General features: G+C 39.1%; 1 protein-coding gene across 1 annotated transcript; it reads right to left on the bottom strand.

Annotated features, from left to right (window-relative positions):
- Nucleotides 1-3,964: 3,964 nt before the first annotated feature.
- On the bottom strand, nucleotides 3,965-19,127 carry fbxo8 (F-box protein 8). Its single transcript, XM_074628545.1, has 9 exons — nucleotides 18,883-19,127; nucleotides 18,730-18,759; nucleotides 16,345-16,444; nucleotides 14,790-14,873; nucleotides 12,741-12,885; nucleotides 12,259-12,385; nucleotides 11,833-11,951; nucleotides 11,295-11,491; nucleotides 3,965-6,981 (listed from the first exon to the last, which is right to left on the bottom strand). Exons 3-9 carry the CDS (start codon nucleotides 16,442-16,444, stop codon nucleotides 6,794-6,796), a joined length of 960 nt encoding a protein of 319 aa, XP_074484646.1. The 5' UTR covers nucleotides 18,730-18,759; nucleotides 18,883-19,127; the 3' UTR covers nucleotides 3,965-6,793.
- Nucleotides 19,128-19,739: the final 612 nt, after the last annotated feature.

The following is a 19,739-nucleotide window of genomic DNA, read 5'->3' as shown; positions in this document are numbered from 1 at the left end:
CCATCAAATAAAAACATTTGGTCTTGAATTGTACAGTACAGCCTACGCATGTCCAGGTGCTGAGTCCAAAAACTGTAACTGTAAAATTCAGATTTTATTGCAAAAAAAAAAAGTGAAAAATTACGTTTCAAGCCCAAATTTGCTTTTCATTAGGTTCAGACGCATCCAATATTTTCTTAAACACTGTAATTTTTCTAATAGATTTCAAATAGAGCATTCTAAAGTATTGTGAGTCCTTGGGAAGCAGAAAAGCCAAAATACAGCTTCACATATTTGGTATCGTTGGAAACTTTGGGTTCTCCTCTAGAATGTCAAATAAAGCTCCGTGGCTGCACGGCATGAGTTTGTAATGACTGAAGCCCCAGTTTACAGAATGGGCTCAAAGTATTCAACATAAATTGAAATCGTCATAATGAAATATTTTCTTTTGTTAAAATGTGTTAATATAATTCTATGTGTTATTTCTCTTAGTGCACTGATCTGATTTGGTGTGGAGATAAGTGTTCGATATATGTGTTATAAAATGAATATTTATCTTTTATTTATGTACTTAATTTTCTGTCTTTTTTTTCTCATTAAATAATTTATTTTGTAAACTCCTACACATTAAAAGTTCAATGTAATTTAATGTGTAAATTTACTGATAAAAATAGAGTAGAGAAAATGACTACAACGGGCGAGGATATCACTTTTCTTTCTATTATTACATCACAATACCGATTCTTAACAAAGTCTTTGTATAAAAGCAATAATAATGTAATGTGTCTTAACAATAAAGCTATGTGTATGTATTATTATTACTATAGTAGCAGCAAAAGCAATAGTTAGTAGGTAATGGATGAGTGTTGGTAGTTGGTAGTAACCCCGGTAACAGTAGGAGCAGTACCTGTAGTGTCAGCGGTGTGTGTTGGCAGGAGCGCTGTGTGAACCAGCTTGCACAGTGTGTGTGTGTGTATTGCAGTGTCAGCAGCAGTGGCTGCTCATGCTGATGAAGTGCAGAGGCTCTGGGGCTCAGGAGGCCATCCATCATCTCCATCAAGCTTAAGTGAGGCTCTCTGGACGGGGACGCCACCAGACGTCGACCCGGGCCACCGGTCTGAGCTGGACTAAATAAACACCAGCCCCTTCATCATCATCACCATCCTCCTGCTCCTGAGACCCAACTTGGGTCAACAGCAGCAGCAGAGAGAGAGCTCGTGGGTTACATGGTGTCGGATGGTGATGTTCATTATTTTCTTTCTTTTTTCAGTAACACATAACATTACGTATTAATACATTCATTTTGAACATCACAAGCTCAGATAGTGATTCTACATCCTGGGAACATGGCATTGAAGGTCGTCACATCCATGCTAACATAGGCCTACAAGAAGTAATTGGATTCTCAACTACAGGCCACGTCAATACCTTATTTATTACAAACATACATTTGGAAAAAAAATATGATAAAAAAACAACTAATATAGTCATATGTTTCACATTCAAACCAGTTCATTACAAAATCAATGTGTCAATGTATCATTCTGCATGTTATAACTGATAAAGTATGTTTGAGTGTTTTGATGTTCCAGCATGACACATAATTACTACCCCTCTCTGTGGTCTGAGTGAATTAGCATTATAAAACATGAATTCAACACCATTTCTATCACAGTTGTTAACAGTTTATATTATAGTCACTGGGTTCAGCTCATGTCAACTCACTGAAAAAGACAGTTCTCATAAATTGTAGAATACAAATCAAGATGACATTTTTTCATCTGTTCTTCATTCATTAAATGCTGGCACATCCCTGAAAGAGAAGCTCACTATGGAACACACACACACACACGCACACATAATCAAGCTATCAAGTAGTGTCTTCAGTGTATAAATAGTACTGTATACTGGAGCTTCTTCTTTTTTTAGTGAGCAAATAGTTGACTTACTTTTCTCAATGATGCTCAACTGATCAATTGACAGAATTCCAGGTTATTTATACCATTTTTGGAAATGGCTTAATTATGTAAATAATTTAAGTAGTAATTGAATCTTTTGAGTTTTTGTGCTGTTGGACACCATCTGATAACGGTAGATTACTAAAAAGTCCAAATGAAAAATGAGCCCGAAATCACATGAACAACAAAATAAAAATCATTTAAAAAAAAAAATCATTAAAATATGTTAGCAGTATTATTTCTGACACAGCCAATACAAATTTCACTTTATCAAACTTTTACTTCTGTCGGAGAATGTGTGTGTGTGTGTGTGTATGGATAGGTCATGTATCTCTGCCCTCTGCTCTCTTTTCATTTGCAGTACATAAAACACCACCACCCAGGAATAGGTCATTCACATACACACACACACGCACGCACGCACGCACGCACGCACACACACACACACACACACACACACACACACACACACACACACACACACACACACACACACACACACACAGTGTCAAAGGTCATATTGTGTCTGAAGAGGATTTACTCTTTCGACTGATCTCAAACATGCACCCGCTTACACACGCACGCACACAAGCGCGCGCGCACACACACACACACACACACACGCACGCACGCACGCACGCACGCACGCACGCACGCACACACACACACACACACACACACACACACACACACACACTGAAACAGAATTACAAGAAGCAGTGTGGCCTGTATCACGTCTGCTGTTGAGTGACCTGGACCAGACTAATACCGTCTGTCATTCTGTTAGTGTCCTTTTATTAAAAAGGGGATCTGATTGGGTCTGATGATGTAGATCGATTACACCATTTACTTGGTTGTTTAGGTGAAACCTTTTTCTTTAATTTACATGTGTTCTCAGATTTTCAGTGTGAGCAGCAACAAGCAAAAGGAGAGCTGGTGCCAGGGAGGAGGAGTCGTCACAAGTGTACTTACATTTGAACCTAAGGAATCCATTGGTATGGTACCAACCATGTCATGCTAGCATGTTGGGAAAGAGGTCAAATAACGCTCCAAAGTTAGGCTAAATTTTGGCGAGGAAAAACTGGCATGACCATTTTCAAAGGGTCCCTTAACCTTTGACCTCAAAGTATGCGAATTAAAATGGGTTCTATGGGAACCCACAAGTCTCCCCTTTACAGACATGCCCACTTTATGATAATCACATGCAGTTTTTTGAATGCAGTATAACTGTGTTATTTCCGCCTATTCTAAAATTATGTGTTTGAATATTTCTACATACTGGGGTCCCTAAACGGTCTTGAATTACATACATTGGGTATCACTGTAAAGCTGAGACTTTTGTGGATCCAATGAGCCCAACTGTATTCATGCGTGATGATGTTAGTCCCCATAGTAACCATTTCATTGTAGAGGGACCATTTTTTTTTTAAACTTGACCTCTAAGTATAAAAATGCCCCGTGGTGACCTCCAGGATAATCACAGCCTCATGAAATGTTACAGTTTGGTAGGTGTTACGGTATTTAGCATTAGCTATTAGCTACAGTAACCCTAAATGACTTCAGAGCTTCGTGCTGACAATAATTTTATTCCATATGTCTGTGTTCTAACTATTGCCTGCCTGTGGACTACAGATGAAAATTAGCCTTTCTGACTAACTCTGGCATATTTTCAGAAACATGATCAATATGCACCATCCCTGTCAAATAAAGTAATAAACTAAACCAAACTAATTGTTCCCCCAGCATCAGTTTCGAGACATGCTTCTCATTTAATCTTTAAATGTCTGTAATTACTTTTCTATCCATTTATTTGATTTTCCAAACAGCTTTACTGTGAGCTCAATCACGCTGCTGGAGAGAAACCACATCTCTGCATCACTTTCATCTAGTGAGGAAGAAGGAGAAGATCTACCACTGAACTTTAATGTTCATCACTTAATGAAATAAATCAAATGAGCGGTGCATGATTACTGTCTTATCTTTTCAGATCCTCAAGCTGTAGAAAGGTGGTGGTTGAAACACGTCAGTAAAATCAAGCCCAGGTTTAATGAGTCAAATATTTGGTACAATTCCTCAGTACATTGTGTGTCAGTCATAAAATGTAGTAGTACTGTTACCACAAAGAAAAAAACACAAACACAACAGAAAGTGGATTTCCTTCATGATTGAAAACAATGAAGTTATAGTTGTAAATCAGAGTGCATCATCAGCAATAATGAATCTTCAATACCATTCATGTTCAGCCAGTCAGATTAGATTTACAATCTAATGAAGAGGCTCTTATAACAGAATCTACTTGGATAGAAAACAAATCAAAACATAAATAAATGCTGGTTGCATTGCAACTCGCTATCTAAGTAATGATAGAAACCCTTAATTAAAACAAAAAAGCTTCTCTGTCATCCTGTCGGTTCCTATGGTTACATTCGGTGACCGTGGTGACGCGTCACTGTTAGCTGCGGCTACATGCTGGCTGCTGGGACTTGAAGCTATTAGCACACAGTGACTATCATGCTGCAGGTCATCATTGTTACAAACTGATTTTACAGCTGAAAATATGTCACGTATCTGAAGGTTTGAAGTCATCAATATGTCCAGACTTAAGTTTTCTTCCATTTCTCCACTTTGGCTTTTACACACTTACACAGTAATGTCAGACGCCACATCTTCTCTCCTCCAGATGTAATAATCCATTAAAAACAACTCGCATATATTCCTGCACTGACAAATGTAATCCATCATTTCAAATTGCACATATATATTTGACCTATTACTGTACACACTGCTAATTATAGTGTTAAATAAGAATATTTTCATTTTCAGTTCTGGAAGAATGACACCACTTTTGCCAGGGTTACGGCTGCAGTGGTCGTGGTGTTTTACAGTCATTATAATACTACATGTCTAATTTAAATTGATGGATTATGCTATTATGTCATGGCAGCAATAGCTATGTTGCTATGGGCTTTTTGAAAACAATGGAAGCCTTTGACTTCAGGGACTAAAGCTAAAGCTGTGGTAATTAGGGTGGTAAATATGTGTGCATTGTGCAAAAATATTAAATTACAGCAGTATTATTTTGAAAAACACAAGAACTACATGAATCTCATACAATTTACTGCACGTCCACAGACTTCAGTCAGTGGTGTTGTCCTTCCCTAACAATTCAAGAGTCAGAATGATGAAAATCCTTAATTTTACTTCACTTAACGTCGTCTTTCTCTACACTTGACTTCAGCCATTTCGTCGACTTCCTAAATACTGCAGTATTTACCGTCCTCATAAAGCAGAATAACATAGAAGCTGCTGCATGTCACCTTCAAAAGCACTGCGATTATACATTTCCCTAATGTCACGAATAAACAAAACTGTTTTAATACATTCAATTTCAATCCTAATCTGGACAAAAGCTTGCACAGAATATTAGCCAGTTGTTTCCCACAACACTGAAAATACTATGTGTGTATTTCACTTTGCTTTTACCTCTATCAGACCATCAGATTTATTAGGAAACAAACAAATTTGGTTTTTAGGATTTACATGTATATGTTAAATAATTTAACATTTGTCAGTTTTCTTCTACTTGGAATTTTCTCTCAGGTACAAACACAATTCACAAGTGGACCAGACCCGTCGTACGAGTCATGTACAGAAAAAAAATGCTTGTTTGACTTAAGAATTCTAATGTGTAGTTTAAATATGCGCCTGAAATCAACTCAAACAAAATGCACAACTAAACCAAACTTGATTCTAAATTCATATTCTGTCCATTATATTATTATCATCATCATCATCATCATCGCTTGCCAATTTACTGAGATTTTTATTGGCATATTTCTGACCACAGAACTTGAAGCTCTGCGGTATGAAATTCTTCTTTTTACTCTATCTTAACATTTTTGTGAATGAAACGTCCCCACAAACAAAGTGAAACAACAGGTAGCCTTATATGGCAATTTTAAGGGTATTGATTCTGCCAAATCTCATCAAGGGCGCACACCTCCTCATGAACAGGTGACATTCATCAGACTGAGCCATTTGTGCAGTTTAGTGACTCTGACTTGGAACACATACAAGCGAACCTCAAAGAAAAAAAGTAAGTGAGATTAAGGATAAGAATATGAAAGTGTTGTGTTGTTCATTTTACTCATAAAATGAAAAAAAAAAAAAAAAAAAACATTCATTATGAGCCACAGAAAAAAAAAGTTGAATCTTGACACTTGGACATTCTGGTTGTTACCACTGGACAACGCATCAAGGTCAACTGATTAGCAGAATAGCTCCAATGTAACCTGTGTCATCAGTTACACTGGTAAATGCTACTGGTGATATTAGTGAGTGGTCTCGTGTTCGCCTTGTATTAACATCTTGTGTGTCGCTTCACAATAACGGTCACCGGTGTTTGTCCCACCGGTGACCACGAAGCAGCTGTCCAATAAGAAATCAGCAGGACTGTCCCGGCATCTGTGACCGGCCGAGGGCGTCAGTGTTCCTCCTCCTCCTCCTCCCTCCACCAATCAGTAGTCACCATCCATCAGTGCAGTATCAGAGCTCGTCTTCACTATAAAAACCTTCTTCTTTGCGGCGACTTGGTTTGAAAGACATTTCAGATGTTTCAAACCGTTGATTAAAATCTAATAACATTACTAATATTTGGTAGCACAGTCTCTCTCACAGTGCAGTGGTGAATTTCATTCGAACCTCTCTAATAAGATTTACTGGTTGTCATGAAAATTGTAAAAAATCCATTTCCACAATGTTCCATACTTCCCAGACACGTACAGGAACCCAATCACCAGTTCCTGTTCTTCAGTGCATGTACGAGGATCTGGACCGGACCGCTGCGTAGTGTGGAGCTACGCAGCCACGTGGCCAATCAGGTATATGTTGTCATAGAGGTGGCCTACAAAGTCATCCGAGACATTATGTGCCGCTCGGCGAGTGTTCCTGATAAACTCCCTCTTGGACATTTTGTTTTTGACGTGGGGGCTGGTGAGGTCGATGGACAGCAGGATCAGACTGTAGCACAGCACATACACGGCATCTGCAGAGAGATGAGATGAGAGAGGCTGTGATCAAACAGGACTGGGTTTTGTATTCCACGAGCTTGCACACAAAGCTCAGCTGTGTGTGGTACTGATGTAGTGTAGTGTAGTGTTCAAACTGAGAAGTCAAAGCTCCACTAGAGTCCTGAAGTGTCACTGGTCAGAGAGAGAGACAACCCTGCTTTCAAGCATGTTTCATACCAACCCTGTGTCCTATTAAATTATGTTCCCATACAACTAAAACGGCATCCTCAATTACGTTTGGAGGGAAACATATTTTCTCCCGGATTATGGTCGCAGTAAAACACGCGGTTAACGTTGTAAATTGAAACAAAACAAAAAATGCAACAAAACTACTTGGTTAGGTTTAGTAAAAACACATCCTCATTTGGCTTAAAATGACTGTTTGTCACTTAATTTAAGTTACAGACTTAAATGAAAATAAGTGAACGTTGACTTTTAGTTTCACACGGGACATGAACCTCCTGGGTGAAAGTGTTTGTTTGACCCATCCACCACCCCGACCTCCTCCCTACGCAGACTATCATTAGAAACACATTTGTGATACGTCAAAAACAAACGTAATCTGCGACAAAATACGATTCCCTCGAAACATAATGCAGTTTTGTTGTCTGGTAACATTACTGTTAGGAGACAGGGACCTCAGCTTCACACTACAGAACCTCAAATTCAACCACTTAAACCAAAATATTACTGCAAGAGGAACCAGCATAAAGGAAGAGAAAGGGGGCAGTACAAAAAAACTGTGCTGTACATAAGACTTATTATTTCTAATTCTATCTATGGACACATAAATGTATACGGTGCCACTAATAAACTGTTCTCAAGGTGGATGGCGGGGCAGAAAAAGCAGTGAAATGAAAGGGCTGATTTCAGAAAGGCAGCCAGACATCTCATTTCTAGCCCTGGGCTCGAAACCATTACACTAATCTTACTAATCATATGAAAAGGTCCAAGGAGTTAACAGTGACAGAGTCAGGGATTGGGTTCTGTATGGTCTGCTGACATTAACAAAGCCCTCGGTTAGTAACGGTCCATTGACGATACTGAAGCCAGGGATTACTTGAAAATAAAACCATGACGGTTTCCCCCTCATGTTGCGGTCGGGCCAGTGGGTCACAAGTGTAGTAGCTTCAAAATCACTTCCAGGGTCAGGGTAGATTGGACGTTTCTGAATATTTCGATGACCCTGTGACCTCTCTTGCAGCATCACCATCAAATCTAAAATCTAATCACTCTGCCTTGAAATTGTCTGAATGTGTTTATTAAAGCCTCTTTCATTTGGGACAATCCATGAGCTTTCCTCTAGCGCCACCTTCAGGTGAAATAGTCACTGTACACAACTGTGGGCACAGTTTGTGTACACCGTTGGGTACAAATGGATCATTTTAGCTTTACCACAGATGTATCGTGTCTGCACATACTGTATGTTGGCCGATAAATAACAAGAAATTGCAGGATAGAAAACCTAGAACACATTTATTTTTCAACTCTAAAATGTAAAATGCAAATATCTTGGTCACAATTATTTAATAATCAAATTTAGCTGATCCATATTTTTTCATTCATAATTATATACTTTTTTTGGATAAAAATAAATGTTGTCCAATATGTCTTAATCCATTTTTAATGGATAATATTTGTATCAATTAATGTTTACATGATGATTGAATAATTGTACTGGCATGAATTGTACTGTGTACATTTAGAAGATTAATCCTCCCTTGACCTGGGAAATGTCCATTAGTGCACAACATCTTTCAGAATCTGATTACAATGACACTTACTAAACATGCTCCCTAGATCACAATCCATCTGGTTAATACATGACATTTCCTTTTGTGCTACTCTTTGGCTACCTTACCAAGACTTTCGAATGCCAATCTTCTGCCATCCTTGCACCAAAGTGTTTATAATATATACACCATGAGATCATAGAGATTTGTCGAGATGTTGCTGCACTGTTCATATGGGGGTAGCGGCCTCTTTAATATCTCTGGTTGTATTAGGTGTTAGTGGGCAAGGATTGCTTTTTGGCAAATTGCAGCCTTTTTTTCACCGAACCAACATAGCAAAAAAAAAAAAAAAACTCTCTTTTCTGTCCACGGCTGATGCAGAGACCGTATAATGCATGCCTTTGTTTAAACCAGTGGGTCCCGACCTTTTTCCTTACGGGACCCCTTTTTTATCGTTAAGCCATCTGACGACCCCTGACTAAGTGACGTTTTGTGAATATTTCATATTATATTAAATGCATAACAACAACTGATAAACTGTACAATGACTGCTGTAAGTTTGTGTAAAACAAGTGATTTGGATGAATTTTGAGCAGACTATTTCCTGTGAATATTGCATCAGAGATGAGTTTTTCTGTTATTTTTAGGAACTTTTAACGCAAATGTCTGTTAAAAATTCACACAAAAAACATAATACAATCATAAATACTTAATAGGCTTTGTTTTTGTCAAATTCAGTGTTTTCTTCTCCCTGACACTTGAACATTGGTCTATTAGCTTTTCAAATTTTTAAATGTACATCTTAAATAATAATCCAAACTTTAGTTTTCATCACAGAAATGAATGAAATGCTGAGATATAGGCCAACTGTATATTCTTTTTTCAACAGTTGTCTTACACTCGCAACACCCTGTGAAGCTTTGGCGACCCTTAGTGGGGGTCAGGACCCCCAGGTTGGGAACCAGTGGTTTAAACTACACTTGATTGAAATGTCTTGTTGTCAGGCCTAACTTCTCTTAATTGGCTACCTATCTGTGTCAGATCAGACTTTAAGGTGCTTCTGATGACTTGTCCCTTCATACCTGTATGATATCCTTAAACCTTACATTTGTCTCAGTCTCCAGAGTTAAAAAGCAGTCAGCAGGCTGCGGGGCCTTTTCCTTCCACTGGAATAACCTCCCTGCTGACATCAGACAGTCGGACTCTGTTAAGTCCTTTAAATTCAAACGTATAACTCACCTTTTCTCTTTAACTTTCACTTAGTTACTTAAAGGTCCATTGTGTAGCAATTAGGTTAATCTATTAGCAAAAATATAATATAATATTCATAACTATGTTTTGATTAGTGTATAATCGCCTGAAACTAAGAATGGTTATGTTTTCAGATTTCTGTTGCTCCTAAAGTAGTGTTATTATGGTATGGATGGCCTCTGAGCCACGGTTTTGCACTCGGCGGCTCACGTTATCGCAGTCTTGGAAAAGGAGGAGTGAGCGGAGGGGTACTCGGTCGATTATCTGCAACCACACCGCTAGATGTCGCCAAATCCTACACACTGACCCTTTAATGTTTGATTTCTTCAGGCATGTACCGGTTACCATTATCCTTCTAGTGGATCGTCTCAGTCTCACTGAATCTATTAAGTACCTAGTATGTCCTGTCCATGTGAATAATCTGAAAACCACTGCATCCCTGTCCTCTCTTTTCACTCAGGCTTCTCTCTGCTGGACCATCGGTGCCTCATTGCAGGTGTTTTGAATCTGAATCTTCTTCCTCCAGGATATTTGCCTCATCTCCTGTCCCTCTGTCCCTTGTGTGAATGATTTCCTTGTCTCTCTCTCTCTCTCTCTTTCTCTCCCTTTGTGCATACGGTTTCCTCATCTCTTCTTCATTCTGTGTGTGCTTGAGTTTTGCCTCTAGTGTGTTTGTGCAATCTGTCCTCTGTTCCAGGTCTCCATGGTGGAGAGGAGGCCCTGCGGCTCAGGTTCTATCTGCCTGGCAGCACCTAGAAGTTGCTCGACGTTCTCCCGGATCTTATTCTTCTTCATGTGTTTACAATCAATCTATCATTTTGTCATCCTGATTTTCCATATTGTGATTTTGGGGAGTTTTTCTTATCTGAATCGAGGGTCTAAGGACAGAGGGTGTTGTATGCTGTACTGATTGTAAAGCCCACTTGAGGCAAATCTGTGATTTTTGATTAGCGATTTAAATTGAATTGGCTTGCCTTGACTGAACTTAAATGATCATCAATTATTAACAATCGCAAGAAAGTATCCTTAGTTTTTACACTGAATATTTAGTCAGGACTGGCTGGGCTTTACACCAGCATACATTTAGTGTAAAGACAACTTCTGTTGTTTGCTAACAAGCAAAAGTATTTTCAAAAGTCTGCCAAAGACCCATTGTTACATCTATTGTGTAAGTATTTAATTACTACCAATAAGCCTAGGATCACAACTTGTGTGTGTGTGTGTGTGTGTGTGTGTGTGTGTGTGTGTGTGTGTGTGTGTGTGTGTGTGTGTGTGTGTGTGTGTGTGTGTGTGTAAGTACTAACCAGGACTGAGGCCCAGGTCTCGGACAAGGCCAGGGTTACAGGCACAAAACCTGTGGCTGAACTTGGTGATGAGGGTTTCCAGATACTCTCCTCTCTCCTCCGGTGCGTGGATGTGTCTGAAGAAATCCCGCAGAGCGTTGGGGAGGAACTGGTTACTGAAGTTATGGAGGGTCACCAACTCGTCCAGGACGTCCCGCCTGCACACACACACATAGACAGACACAAATACAGACTAAATGGCATGATAGAAGCAACATTTTTTTTTTTTATTTGTACACAGGTAATGTCAGCTGCTGAATTATGATATTTGGAATTCTAATTTCAAAGGAAAAAGGGCACCAATAAATGTATATTTAATATCATATTAGACACATTAAATAAACACCACTCCAGGGTGTAATAATAATCCCAAAAAAAATACATCTAATAATTTCAGGCTTTCTTAAGGCAATACAGAAGTATCGCACAATAGCGCTGTTGTCATAGAAGTATCAGATGTAAACTTCAGGTGACTTTTCAGGTGTGTTTCTGTGTTAACCTCTCATCCAGGTAAACCCTCAGATTCTTCCAGTTGAGCCGTCTCGTGTAGAAGATGAACTTAGCCAGCTCTGTCGCATGATCCACTAGTATACCTTTAGACATGAAGTAACTGATACCCTACACACACACACACACACACACACACACACACACACACACACACACACACACACATACCGAACGCGCACACAGAAAGAGAGACAATAATATCTTGTGAGTCTTAATCCATCCAGACACACATACTTTGATGTTGAAGTGATGACAGATTAGTGAAACAACAGAAGCTCAGAATAATGACATCATTAAGCACATAATTTGTTCCTGTCATCATTGTTCTAGACACCACCGTGCGCACACATGCACACACGCACGCACGCACACTGCAGAAGCTGTGAGGTCTTTTGGACTACAGATCATGTGTTACCTCCTGTGCGTTAGCATTGAATGTCAGGCAGCCTTCATCTAGTTGTAGGTATAGTCTTCTATATGAGAAACCAGCAGGTAGTCTTCTGTTGTAGATGGAGCAGTGTCCCCAAGTGGACTTACACAGCCTGATGGATCGACACACACACGTGGGTTATAGAATAGAAACAAATAAAAAAAGAACACAATAATAGAACTTTACTGCATACATGTGGCGAAAAAAGGCTCGTCTGATAAGTTGACAGAAAACAATTGACAAAGACAACAGTCGACACAAACAACTGTGTAGTCAGCACTTCAATACCATGAACTTCCTGTCTCCTCTTAGTCTATCTGTCATCATTTATTTTGTATGGCAGTATAGCAGATCACACAATACAGCTGTTGATTTCAAGAAGCATTCATGAACCTCAACCAAATCACCACCTTATTACTTTAATCGCCACAAAAAAGATGACAGGAATTAGAGTTGAACCTCCTTACCCCTGCCATAGATATTCGTCACTTCCCAGGTCCTGCCACACACAGCCGGCCAGGCACAGATCGGTAGCATTCAGGTACGACAGGATGGTGATGCCTAATTCAGGCGGCAACATCTCCAAATCTATAAAACCATGCTGTTCCTTACCTACAGTCAGCGAGACAAAGAGGGAGAACAAATTCAATATTTAGACTTCAATTTAATCTCATATACTGTTACTGTTACTATGGTAGTTTTGAAGCCTTTTGTTGCATTCTTCCCCACTTCCTCCCTGACTTGTTGGCCACTTTCCATTGTGTAGAACATCACAATCACAGTCATTCATTGCTGGTAGATGAAGGTTCCATCGGCCCAATCCTAAAGCCGTCTACACATGATCACCGGTAAAATCCAGTGGCATTGTTTTCCTAAGGAGAGAGCGGTGCCGCCGGACTAGGCGGAATCGCTACCCTTGGCGTGGCACACTGCTCGACATTGCCACCGAGCGCTGTGCTCAGGGTTCAAATTATTTAAACTTTGACTTCAACCTCCGCTGACCTTTCAAAGTGCAACCGTTGAGAACAGCTGCAACTGTTGTTGTTGTTGCCTAGAAACAGTGAATGAGATTCCTTGCGCTCTTTTTAGGGAGATATTTTACCTGCTGCCTCTGCAAGGCTCTGCGCCCTACCTGCGGTGGGTGAAGAGCAGATCTCTTATGGTGTGAAAAGGCATCTTAAGATGATTTAGGAGTGCCGAGCTTCTCACAAATAAAGGTTTTTCTCTTTTAAAGGTGCAGTGTGTAGGATTTGGCGGCATCTAACGGTGAGTTTACAACAAACTGAAACTTTTCCCTTGTGCCAAGCATGTAGGAGAACTACGGTGGCCGACGCAAAAATGTGAAAGCGCGAATGGCGCTCTTGAGAGCCGGTGTTTGGTTTGTCCGTTCTGGGCTTCTGTAGGAACATGGCGGCCGGCTCCGTGAAGAGGACCCGCTCCCTATGTAGGTATAAACAGCTCAGTCTAAGCAAACGAAAACAAAACGATTTTTAATTTCAGGTGATTGTCCACTAAAGAAAACATACTAATTCATATTATATTCCATTTCTGCCAATAGATCCCCCTAAATGTTTCTTCTACTAGGAAAGAGAGGTCTTTGTGCAAAATGCACTGAGGTACCAAGAACACATCTAGGACACTGTAAATAAGACACTCAGAGCAAATGATGTTAAATTTGCTTTGGAGAAGAAAATATATTTCACTGATACTTGTATCCTGAAGACCTGACTAGAAAGAACAAGCACTCAAAAAGACAGATGGAGTCTGCTTTGTTGACTCATGTCTTCCGTTTAACACATTGCAAAGATCAGACAGCCCTCCACTAACTGCCTCTAAATTCCTATTAAATATGTGGCTGGACACATTGCAAAAAGTACAGGTGATGGCTGGTCACTCATGGCTGTCAACCTTTTTTTTTTTTTTATATGTGGATTTTTTTTCTACATTTATATACAACGATATATATTTTTGTGTGAATTGAAAAATATTTTTGTGGAGAGAGTCATTTATATATAAATCACCAAAAATGAATCCTTCTGTGTGCATTCATTAATATTGAGACTGGACTGACCCCATAGTGCTTTAGTGGAGATGTTGAGTTTGGTTTACATTTAATCTCTTTTATCAACCATAGCAAGAGAATTAATATTGCTTGTACTAATTTTGCAATACATGAGGCTCAGGTCCCTTTAAAAGTTTTTCCAAGTCTAATCCTAATGTAATAGCAGCACTAAACTCACCACAATGAAATCAAATGAAGTCAGCAAAAATGCATGAATCATGTTGGATTATCTATCTGTCATGAATCAATTGAAGTGATAAACCAATCCCTGTTATTTCTGCAATGCTGACTGTATGCACACACCATCAGAAATAATGGAAAGAGGCAGGCAACCAAAGAACATTGAACAACCCGAGAACACATTCAAAACACATAATAAGAGCGAGCAGTATGGTTACAAAGTACTGATGAAGAGAGTTAGGAGTGTGCTTAGCGTGTGTTTGTGTGTTCATACCTCCAATGCGTGTTCTTAACAGATGGTATATGTCGGGGCCATAACACTGCTGAGGAGCTCTTTTCTGGGGACCTCCATCTCTCCCTAAGAACAAACAAAAATCAGGATCATTTTTTTACTTGTTTCATTCATTCACTGTCATTACTTGCTTACTGCTATTTAGCATGACAGGGATTTGGGACATTATACAAGTATGCATTTTTGTTTAAAGGTCCCATATCGTGCTCATTTTCATGTTCATACTTGTATTTTGTGTTTTTACTAGAACATGTTTACATGCTGTAATGTTAAAAAAAAAACTTTATTTTCCTCATACTGTCTGCCTGAATATACCTGTATTCATGCTCTGTCTGAAATGCTCCGTTTTAGTGCATTTCAACGGAATTGCAAAGGAATTGCATTGCTAGGCAACAGTTGGGTCCATGTTTGCTTCCTGTCAGCTGATGTTATTTATCTACACTGCAACAGGAAATAAACTGGGACACATTTAGAATGTTTATGTTTAAAACCGTGTAATGATCTATATATTGTGTATTTGTGACATCACAAATGGGCAGAAAACCTAACGGCTTGTTTCAAATGCACAATTTCTGAACACGGGCTGTGTGTATTTCTCCATATATTGAGCGTTTTGATAGTTTAACAGTATCTATATAGCACTTAAACCTGCTTTATAATATAAAAGACATGAAAATTTCACTTTTTACAATATGGGACCTTTAAGACTGACCAGGCACACTTGAGTTATTGTCATCATTTAACTCAATACATAAAATATGAAGCTTTATTTATTATAAATTTTGGAAGCATGTGGAAACCAAACAAGTGAAGTAGATATAACAAACAACTACTGATGAAAACTACTTGTTACTACTAGTTGTTATATGGATTATAGAGTGATAGATAAACATCCAGTGTATTTTTATCCACTTCATTAATAGGATTACTCTCACTTTTGGCAGTAAACCGAGGCTTATATTGGACTTGTTGTTATTTTCAGTTCATTTTGTTACTTTCTTTGATTCTGCAATGGGTGGAAACTGCACAGCTTGTGTTGGATTTATTTCATTGTCTGTCCAAAAACATCACTTTTAAACAGTGTTGGTCCTTTTCATTGTCTTAGATCATCCATAAAAATGCAAAATGACTTCTGACTCTGATTTGTTTGTCCCATAGACTGTACATAAGAAGTGGACGTAGTCACCGTGACGTCACCCACTGGTTTGTGAACTACAGTTTTGAAACCCTGAGTTTGGCCATCGGCATTTTGTTTTTTTGCAACTACAAAAGGTCAACTGTTGAAATAATAACCTGTTTAATTATAATGATCAAACATATTCAGGTGGACTGATTTTAGTTGGTTCTTGCTGTGCTGATATTGAGTTGAAATTTTATTTATAAGGATGGAACCGGAACCCTTATAAATAAACCTAATAAATCAAAACAAACTCATATTTTGTCTGAGATGTCAACCATTTGTGATAGCAGCAGTCACATACAAACTACAATTTATACACTCCTCAGTAATATTAATGTTAAGAAATGTTAGGATTACCTTGCTCTCGTCTTCGTCTTTCGTCAGCCAGTCGTTCCGCAAGCTCTTCCTGAAGCTGCTGTTGTTGTCTGGGAGGCAGCCTCCACAGTGCTTGACCCATCTATATGGCAGCACAATAACACAGTAGAAGCCACTTAGATGATAATATAATATACAGTAATAATAGGTTGTATTACAGCTGACCCACCTGTATGGTAATAAGTGGCAGACTGTGCCTACACACTTTTCCCAACGTAATTTTTCTAATATATACCTCACAGGAAAATTACTGCTCATGATCACAGGGTATACTGTCAGCAGTATGTTTACATGCAGTAATCTGGTCATACTTATGATGATTTTAATTATTATCCCATTTATGTATTGTGCATTAAAAAAATATTTCTAGTTGCATTCATTTGACTAAACTAGTTGCGGTTTTCCAAAAGAAAACATCTAATCCGTGTGTCTGTTAGTGAGTGAGTAGTTAGGCAGGAAAACAAGTAATATAATAATGACAGATCATATCATTCAACACAGGATACACCAAGGTTCACTTGTTACTATGATCTTCTATTACTGACAAGTTGATAAAGAGGTCAAATCATAAGACAGTATGAAACATTTCAAAGAAAATATATTGTCTTGTATCACATTATTCACACCACTTGTGATTTAACCAATTCACCATTGGTTTTATACAAAATCTGCCCAACAATTAATAATAATAATAATAATAATAATAATAATAATGCTAATAATAATATATTGGACTTATATAGCGCCTTTCAAGAAACCCAAGGACAACAATCGTAAGTTCTACTGCTTGAGATGGGAAAAATATAATGTATCTCCTGTTATTATCATTTCTTCTGGTCGATTTGTTATATTGTAAAGCACTGCTTGTGTTTCATATTAAAGCTTATTGTGCTGCCGAGAAACCACTTAAAAAGGGTCAGGCAAAACCTGACTGTTCCATTTAAGTATCAATTATTACATAGAAATTCCTAGCACTGTACACATCGGTCTATGGATTCAATCGTGCATGATAGTCTTTGTCTTCGTCAATAAAATACAGCTACCATTCATTAAAGTCAGATTACATTTATACAGTTATTTTAAAATTCCAGCATTATGGTCTAGAACTGCGTATTATCTTCATTATATGATGAAAAAAAGGATAGATAAATAAATAAATTAAGTAATACAAATAGCACCCTGGCTTAAGTGCTTGATCTCTCAATGATTCTGTGCTCTTAAGGCTGACATGGTTTAGGGTGTATTAAATGTGTTAATGATAAAGAGAGAGAGAGAGAGAGAGAGAGAGAGAGAGAGAGAGAGAGAGAGAGAGAGAGAGAGAGAGAGAGAGAGAGAGAGAGAGAGAGAGAGAGAGAGAGAGAGAGAGAGAGAGAGAGAGAGAGAGAGAGAGAGAGAAGAGAGAGAGAGAGAGAGAGAGAGAGAGAGAGAGAGAGAGAGAGAGAGAGAGAGAGAGAGAGAGAGAGAGAGAGAGATCTATATATTGTAATTTGCTTAATGAATTGTACATATGTGTATATATATATATGTTTTAGTTTTTATTTTGTTCTTTTTTTTATTATCATTATTATTGAATTGACGCTTTGGCTATATTGTTCACTTAACAGTCATGCAAATAAAACATATTGAATTGAATTGAGATGTAAGTTCACATTTTGTTACTAATTGACTGTTTTGGGTGTCAATTTGTAACAGGTGACTGACCTGTGGCAGTAATTCAAGTTTATGATCCTATATTCAGTCTCTCTTCCTGTACTAAACAACACTGCACAGTGCTTACAACTATATAGCAGACAGCACTGAAGTGTAACTGAAAGAACAGACACCTGCGTACGAGATTATGTACCAACCACTGGCAGTCAGTATGCATTTACCCTGCTGACACATGAATGCCAGCATCTACTCATCATTGCATTGTGAGAACTCTGTGCTGATGAACTTCACAATGTAAACAAACAGCCTTCTTCTTCTTATTACTCTCCTTCTTTTTTACATCACACTGCCCAGTCTCCCTCTCCCTCTCCGCCTGTCTACCGTCAGCTGTGTTGCGTAAACAAATCCATCACACTGTTGTAAACATCAACGTTGGAAGTTCGAGAGCAAGCAAGCTAGTTTGACCTGAAGTCCCGCCTTCCCTTCAATATCATTGGTGGCACATATCACGGCAGCATTCGAAGCAGAACGTCATTGGTTAAATCAGCTGTCACTCACAATCTCTTCTTACAAATCCCCGAGTTAGCTTACCGAGCTAGTTTAAGTTGACGAAGACAGAGCAGACTCAACCTGGTTGACTTTGCTGTCATATTAAAGGACATTTGTCTCATTTCTTTTACAAGTATGGTGCAGTATTTTCCAAAGAGAACTACCTACCTGAGGTTATGATTCCTCTGACGAACCCACCTGCACACAAGTGCAGCAGGAGATGCAGCTATCAGACGTGTCAAGTTGTCATTTCATTTAGCCAAGCAGAAATATAAATAGAGCAGTTGCTCCTTCTGTTGAGTAAGGAAGAAGCTTTCATACCGTGGTGGGTCTCTATCACTCTAACATCATCATCTGTTCTCTGTTCTCACTCCTCCTCCTCCTCCTCCTCCTGCTGCTGCTGCTGTCAGCTCAGCCCCTCCTCCTGCTCTCACCAGTCATCACACAAACACATGAACTCAAAGAAAACTAACAATTTTACAATAATGAGTCAGAACGCAGTCGCTTTATATGATAACACGCGCTGCGCTGCCTGTGACACATTCATAAACTAAACTCAACGAAAAAAGCTTAAAGCAGTAGTGATGTGTGGGTCCCGAACGAGCCGGTTTAAAGAGCCGGCTCTTTTAAGTGAACGATAAGAGGCGGCTCCCGTCCGAGAGCCGTTTTTTTCTTTTTTTTTCTTTACTTAATTCAAGGCAGTATGATAGGACGATCTTCTCCGTGCCACGGGCACTCCATAAACACCATGCACTGACTATTTCTTTTTTTTTTGGAATTTGCGGCAGACTAGACGCATCAGAGGCGTATTGCTGCCCTCCACAGGTCATTTGTAGATCGCCATTGGTTGGATTAAATCCTCATGTAGAGTCTTGTGCGACGAAGATAGTCGATTACAGTCTTTGTTGTTTCACTGTTCTCCGTGCTGAGTATTGTTTTTAACGAGTGTTCTGTGACGCCAGTTTTTGACAGTTCTGCCTGCATGAGGCTTCTCATGCACTGACTGTGACTGAATGTTGTGTTGATGACGTCCTTGTGACCAATCAGGTGATGACAGATGAGGATCATACCATCAAGCAGGGAGGGGCGGGGGCTGCGTGGCGCGCTGATGGTCTACAGGTACAGAGCAGGAGGGAGAGGAGGAGAGAAAGAGAGAGAGGACTGCTGTGCGCAAATAG

The sequence above is a fragment of the Sebastes fasciatus genome, chromosome 3 (genome assembly GCF_043250625.1).
Source record: "Sebastes fasciatus isolate fSebFas1 chromosome 3, fSebFas1.pri, whole genome shotgun sequence".
NCBI classification, from domain to species: Eukaryota; Metazoa; Chordata; class Actinopteri; order Perciformes; family Sebastidae; genus Sebastes; species Sebastes fasciatus.
The sequence above is the reverse complement of the archived record's forward strand: the minus strand, read 5'-3'. Positions and strand labels throughout refer to the sequence as shown.